The sequence below is a fragment of the Castanea sativa genome, chromosome 1, assembly GCF_040712315.1.
Source record: "Castanea sativa cultivar Marrone di Chiusa Pesio chromosome 1, ASM4071231v1".
Taxonomy (NCBI): Eukaryota; Viridiplantae; Streptophyta; class Magnoliopsida; order Fagales; family Fagaceae; genus Castanea; species Castanea sativa.
The window spans coordinates 72,472,937-72,479,631 of record NC_134013.1 but is presented as its reverse complement, the minus strand read 5'-3'; the positions used below and the strand labels follow the sequence as shown (position 1 = coordinate 72,479,631).

At 38.4% G+C, this 6,695-nt stretch overlaps 3 protein-coding genes across 3 annotated transcripts; 2 read left to right on the top strand and 1 right to left on the bottom strand.

The window, feature by feature from the left end:
• Positions 1-235: 235 nt before the first annotated feature.
• LOC142633879 (uncharacterized) lies at positions 236-1,399 on the top strand. The gene is made up of 2 exons (XM_075808138.1): positions 236-748; positions 965-1,399. Exons 1-2 carry the CDS (start codon positions 236-238, stop codon positions 1,397-1,399), a joined length of 948 nt encoding a protein of 315 aa, XP_075664253.1.
• Positions 1,400-2,693: 1,294 nt separating this feature from the next.
• LOC142633871 (F-box/kelch-repeat protein At3g06240-like) lies at positions 2,694-3,359 on the top strand. Its single transcript, XM_075808128.1, has one exon. The coding sequence runs from the start codon at positions 2,694-2,696 to the stop codon at positions 3,357-3,359; it is 666 nt and encodes a 221-aa protein (XP_075664243.1).
• Positions 3,360-4,231: 872 nt separating this feature from the next.
• On the bottom strand, positions 4,232-6,695 carry LOC142622235 (protein FEZ). The gene is made up of 3 exons (XM_075795681.1): positions 6,102-6,695; positions 5,301-5,602; positions 4,232-5,187 (listed from the first exon to the last, which is right to left on the bottom strand). The coding sequence occupies exons 1-3, from the start codon at positions 6,280-6,282 to the stop codon at positions 4,483-4,485; spliced, it is 1,188 nt and encodes a 395-aa protein (XP_075651796.1). The 5' UTR covers positions 6,283-6,695; the 3' UTR covers positions 4,232-4,482.

The following is a 6,695-nucleotide window of genomic DNA, read 5'->3' as shown; positions in this document are numbered from 1 at the left end:
CATGGAAGCAGCCACCCCAAGTTCAGCCTCTTATGCCTGGAAAAGCATCCTTAGAGGGAGGGAGGTGATCCGGAGAGGGGCAATTTGGAGAATAGGGGATGCGAAATCAGTGAACATATGGGGCAATAGATGGCTACCCCTCAAGCACTCACCAAAAATTTTGTCACCAAGGAGGAACATGGGGCCAACAGCAAAGGTTTGCAACCTCATTGATCAAAGCCAAAGGTGCTAGAAGATGGATATGCTAGAATCAAATTTTATAGGGTTTGAAGCAGCTATGGTGAGCACAATACCCCTCTGCCACACAAACCAGCCAGATGAATTAATTTGGCCACACAACCCGAATGGAGAGTACTTGGTAAAGTCGGGTTATAAATTTCTACAACTTGAAGAGGCACGCAGCAGACCAGGGCAATCAGATTTTGAGAACCTGAAACCACTTTGGCAATCAATTTGGAGCTTGTCAGTCTCGAGTAAGGTCAAGCACCTAGTATGGAGAGCAGCCAAAAATTCATTACTTATGAAGATGAGCTTGGTGAGGAGAAAAGTTAATGCAGATGACTGTTGTGAAATCTGTCAGGGGCAGCAAGAAGATGTACTCCATGCTCTTTATCGTTGCCCGAAGCTTGAAGAACTACGGGCCCTCAATCCGTTATGGAACCATAGTAGATTAAAGCAAACGACTTCCTTTCTTGATCTTATAGGCAGTATTTTTACAGAGAATAGAGAATCGGCGTTTTTCTCTATGGTAGTATAGGCAGTGTGGAAGAGGAGGAATGACCTTCGGATTGGGAAAGCTTGTGGAACACTTGGACAACTACTACTCTCACAGGCCAAAGACAGACTGAGGGAATTTGCTATGCACAACACCACAACGACTTCTTCTGTGCAAAGAACACCAGGTCGATGGCAACCACCGAATAATGATCACTACAAAATAAACTTTGATGGGGCTCTATTTTAGGCAAATAATTGTGCAGGGGTAGGAGTTGCTATTCGGAATGGATGTGGGCAGGTTATGGTGTCCCTCTCTCAACAAATTCCCCTTCCCTCGACAGTCATTGAAGTGGAAGCATTGGCAGCACGAAGAGCATTAATCCTAGCACAAGAAATTGGTTTCACCCGAGTAGTACTGGAAGGAGACTCTCAGACCCTCATCACTGCTCTCAAGACTAGTTCACACACCCTAGCTCACTTCGGACACATTGCTCAGGATATACGGTATTTAGCCTCTAGTTTTTCAGATGTAAGGTATACACATGTACGTAGGCAATGCAATACTGTAGCCCACTCACTTACGAGACAAGCAATCCTTTCCCCTTTTTTACAAGTCTGGATGGAAGATGTACCACCAGAACTTGCAGATGTACTTCAGGTTGACTTCCAAAGCCTTGATTAATAATACGCTTGGTATGGATTCTCAAAAAAAAAAAAAAATCAAATTGGAAAAATCTTAATTTATACTAGTAATGTAAGATTTACATTTTACACTAAACAAATGTGTACAATGTCGTACACATTTGCAATAAGTTCTGATTATAGATTAATGTTTTGACTTATAACCACATTGACCCCCCAAAAAAAAAAGGATAAAAATGAAATTATGCAACTTGAACATATATAATTTGAATTGGAAAATTGAAAATTCTTAGTTTACATTGCACTAGCAATACAAGATTTTGTTTCTAAAAAAAAATATACAATATAAGATTTTCATTAATAGTATATGTAAACCTATAATTTTCCCACTGGAATTTATGATTAACAAAATTTTATTTTGTAAAAAACAACCGATAGGGTTGGTCATTTGCAAAAATACTCCTAGGGTTTCAATTCTTATTTATAACTCTTTGAGGTTTCTATATTTGCAAAATGGATCTGTGGGACTAACTCCATTAACTCTTATGTACTTACACAAAAAACTGATGTTTTAGTCTGATAAAAATCATCATTGAGCAAACATCATAGGTTGAAATTCGATCTTGTCTATCAAACAAGAACACTTGTTGGAAGACATCTCATATCTTTGTTGTAATTCCAACACCACACCTCCACAGAGGTAGTATTGTCATTTTGATCGCTTCAAAATTTAAAGTCTTCTTTGTTAGAAGTTTGGGAAGGATACAAATACTGGCCAATATTTTTGGACCCATCAAATAGGGTTTCCTTAATTAGAAACGTGTCATCCTTATCCTTCTCTAAAAAGGAAACAGATTACTTGGTAGACAATAAAACACACCCGGTAAAGGACTCTAGAAGGGTTGTAACTTGTAACACTCCTACGTTACAAATAGTAGCCCCTAATTAAGTCGGTTCTCTTCTCTGTTTCTAACATTGCTCTTATGAATTATTTGCCTCCACAATCTTTACAAATAGTAGACCCTAATTAAGTCGGTTCCCTTCTCTATTTATAGCATTGCTCTTCAGAATTATTTTCCTCCACAATCAATCAATAAACAAACATGGGGAGGTTAAGGTCCTATTCCTATCTACCACAAGACTTGTTGGAAGAAATTCTCACAAGGCTTCCAGTGATCTCTATAATACGTTTCAAGTATGTAAACAAGTCATGGTACAATCTTTTCTAAAACCGTACTTTCATTGCCAAACACCATCGCCACCATTCTTCTCAAAAAAATCCAAGTCTTCTCGTTGAGGTTGAAGATAGTACCACCACCACCCAAAGGTCTGTCATGTCCCTGCACCTAGCTGATGGTCTTGATTCTGGAGTCAGTCTGGACATGCCGTTTATTCCAGAGAGATTGGTGTATATATCTGATTGCATCAACGGAATAATTTGCTTAAGAGAATTAAGCTCACGCTTGTTCTTATGGAATCCAGCAATTAGAGAATATAAGGTCATTCCCGATCCTCCTAGTTATGTCCATAGTCCATCTAATGTTTGCTACGATTATCCCACATTTGCATTTGGTTATGATCACATATTTAATGACTATAAGCTGGTTCAGATTGGCACTTATTCGACAGTTCTATATGACTTAATTGACCAGATTTTACATCCAGTTGTTCATATTTACAACCTAAGTACTAATTCCTGGAGGCAAATCAACACGGGTGTTGATCATTCAATCATTTGTTTTCCTGGTGAATGTAGTAATGAAATATTCTTGAATGGAGTTTATCATTGGCCTGGTTGCATCATCTTGGATGAACACGGGCGAGATTGTGAGGTCATTGTATGCTTTGACATGAGGGACGAAGTGTTTCGAATAATAAATATGCCAAATCTTGGTGATATTTCGCATATTAAGGAGATTTGGAAAACTGTAGCCCTTTTAAATGATTGTGTTGCTTTGATTATTTATGATTTGAAACAGAGAAAACACTGCGATATATGAATGATGAGTGAATATGGGGTTGAGGAATCTTGGACCAAACAATTTGTAATTGGACCCCTCATGGTAGAATTAACATTGTATGATGAGCTTCTTCTAGTAGCTGATAAGCTTGCTTTAATTAATGACGAAGGACATATACTATTGTATGACTTCGGAGCTCAGGAAATTAAGCATCTTCAACTTAGAAATCTTCCAGGCTCAGTTTTTGTATCACAGGCTATTACTTATGTGGAGAGTCTAGTTTCAGTCACAAGAGGAAAGGAGGAGGCCAAGAAGAGAGGATATAAAAACTCTATTCTTAACAGTCATTTGTTGCAAGTAGGGTTTTGATCTTGGCACCCTTGAGGACCATAATGGATAGCTGTGTATAATCCAACGTGCCTCATGAAGATTGGGCGATGGATTGCAACACCTGCATCTTAGAGGATCAGGTAGACCTTTTTGCATACCATCTCAACTATTCCTTTGGTATATATTTTGGTCTAGGAAGACAGACAAACTTTGGTTATTGCTTAGGATATGTATTTTCACTTTGTGCTACACTGAACCTGAAGAGTAGTGGTACAGTGGTGAGCAAGTCTATGATCACCACTGCTAATTATTCACATATAGATCTTAATCAAAGATACTGGAATCTGTTATTTGGAGTCCATCAATCCTTGTATGTATTGGTGGGCATCTTTGCTTGTTTATTTATTTATTTATTTATTTTTATTCAATCTGTGAATGTTTTGCATAAAGAAAGTATGAAACAGAGTTAAGTACTACTGACTCTGTTTATTGATTTTAGTTTTCTTTCATATAGCTATGTTGACAAAAAGGCAGGAATTAAAAAAATATAAAAAGGAAGAGAGAGAAAGATAAAAGGAAACAACTGACTTAACATGTATAAATGGAATATATGGAGCTATACAATGACATAGTAAACAAAATTTTTTTTTTTTTTTGGACAAAGTTTAACTTCAAACCAGTTTACATAACACACATGGATAGTCTTACAAACTGCCACACAGTGAGTTGGAGGAAATAACTCCAAACTGGTTTGAAGCTAAACTTTGTCATGTTTTTGGCCCAACATAATCCCCCAGAGCTGGAATATGGCTTACTTCCCCAATTTTTCATTTCAAGTATAGCATTTATTTGTGGAGTAATTAGTAGACATCTCACTTGGACAAGGAGGTGAATCCCATGGAAGATTAGGCCTCCAAGCATTTGAAGGCAAATTGAAGGGAAATCCAATTGATTGGATGGTTTCCCACTGGTTATTGAGGGCTGCACCTTGGTTCTTCCTGAGGCCTGACACATCCTCTCCTGTGCCCAAGTTTTCTTGCATCTCCTGTGGCAAACTGATTGAGAAGCCACTAAACTGCTGCGGTGGCCCTTCAAAGTCTGTAGTCCTAGAGGCATTACTCACATCACCAATTAAGGCAGGGTTCAAAAGCATGGAAGCGGTATCAACTGCACACTTCATGGGTCCTGACACTTCAAGTGGAGAGAACATGAAGCCATTTTGAAGGTCTCCATTAGAAGCAGGAAATAGGGAAGGCTTATAGACTGTAGGATTAATGGGCTTATAAGAAGGAATATCAAAAGCAGAGAAGCTGCTAGTAGGGGCTTGTTGTAAGCCATTAGTACTGCAAAACTGGATGGCAGACCCAATTTCAGTTGTGCAAGAGATGTTCTCTGAACTGAACTGAGTGCAGTTTGTACCTTGAGTGAACATATCAGATACCAAAGTTTCTGGTACTGGAGAGACCCAAGAGTGAGAAAAAGCTCTTTGTGCCATAGAGTTTGTTTTCTTAAATATCCTGCAAATTGCCCAGGTATCCTGTGGTGCCAATGGTAAAACAATGATTTAGTATACATATATAATGTAGTGTATTAGGATCCAGAAATGCTTTTAAAGAAAAAATAGGAGATGGACAATTATACAACACATACATTTGCAGGAATGTTTTTATCTAAGAGCTTCTTTGGTGGTGCTGATTCTGTGAGAGAAGGTAACCGAAATTCATGCATCATCCAATCAGTTTTTATCCCTTTGGCAGCTCTACCCCTGTAGAAGACAAGGGACTTCTTCAAACCAATGCATTTGGTGCTATCAGAGGAGTATATAGGCCGGTCAGTCCCAGTGGCCTTCCAGAACCCAGCTCCAGTCACTCGGTTTGGCCGTGCACTGTTCCTGTATTTCCTGTCCCTTGGGCAGTAGAAATACCACTCTTTCTCGCCACTAGCTACCAGCTCTTTTGAAGAAAAAATTGACATGGTAAGTAACTATTCATTTGGTTCACTATTCATCAAAACTTGAACAAAATCATAACTACAGAAAGTTTATCCTCAAAAGTTTCAAGAAAGACAAAATCAGTTACAAAGCTCTAAGACTAAACATTACTTTGGAAAATATTATAGTACACAGAGCTATCAAAGTAGAGTGATGATGTTAGACTTTTGTTTGCTATCTGAACATGACATGAAACTCTACACCAAACTAGAGGGACTTCCTAGCTATTTGAATAGTTTTAACAGTGATTACAATAGATAATATTCTATAGCAAGAAAACGAAAGGAAATTGCTCTTGTTGCTAGGCAGCTAAAAAATGAAAAAGGGAAGCAATGAAAAGAAAGGAAAACTTCATCCATGCTTTGCAGCCTGACCCAACATAAAAAACAAGTCAGACAAGGAAGATAAAGCAATTAGTCAAACTGTGAATAAAACCATGCACTAGGGATGGACTATCTTACTTGGAAGATCCCATGGATCATACTTGTAAATATCAACTTGCTTGATTAGCTCAATAGGGAGAGCTCGCTGCTGAACCTTTCTCTTGAGGTAAAACCCAACAAGCTCCTCATCTGTTGGATGAAACCGAAAACCAGGCAATATCACATCATCAACCTTATCAACATCGTTCTTCTCATCCATTTCCTCTCCTTTATAAACCTTGACGGAGTTGAAGAGGTGAAATATGCCCTAGAATTGCAAGGAACTTAAAAAATAAATATTTTCTTATAGCCACCACCAAAATGCTAACCAAAGTAGGCTTCGTACTAAGCAAAGAAAATTTGGAAAACTAAAGTAGACCCCCTCAAGTATCAAGTCTTTAAGAACTCAACAGTATTAACTGCTCAAGCTATTAAGCAAAACTAATACCATGAACTCAAAGGAGCACTGGTTCACAGTACAGTTCACTTAGTTCAAAGCCATTTATGCATCCTAAGAAGGGGTCTGCTTCCGAAGCTTCAGCCGCCCTTTCAGGGTGACTCCAATGGAAATTGGATTGTGTGTTTTCACGAAAATCGCGATGACTTAGTTAGAAGAGGCCGAAGATAAGCTCT

Excerpts from the sequence above, each read along its gene's own strand:
- LOC142633871 (XM_075808128.1), top strand. The coding sequence starts at position 2,694 with ATGTCCCTGCACCTAGCTGATGGTCTTGATTCTGGAGTCAGTCTGGAC.
- LOC142633879 (XM_075808138.1), top strand. The coding sequence starts at position 236 with ATGGATATGCTAGAATCAAATTTTATAGGGTTTGAAGCAGCTATGGTG. Across the intron at positions 749-964 it reads AATCGGCGTTTTTCTCTATG|GCAAATAATTGTGCAGGGGT; the intron begins GTAGTATAGGCA and ends GCTCTATTTTAG.
- LOC142622235 (XM_075795681.1), bottom strand. The coding sequence starts at position 6,282 with ATGGATGAGAAGAACGATGTTGATAAGGTTGATGATGTGATATTGCCT. Across the intron at positions 5,603-6,101 it reads TGATCCATGGGATCTTCCAA|AGCTGGTAGCTAGTGGCGAG; the intron begins GTAAGATAGTCC and ends TTTCTTCAAAAG. Across the intron at positions 5,188-5,300 it reads ATAAAAACATTCCTGCAAAT|GATACCTGGGCAATTTGCAG; the intron begins GTATGTGTTGTA and ends TTGGCACCACAG.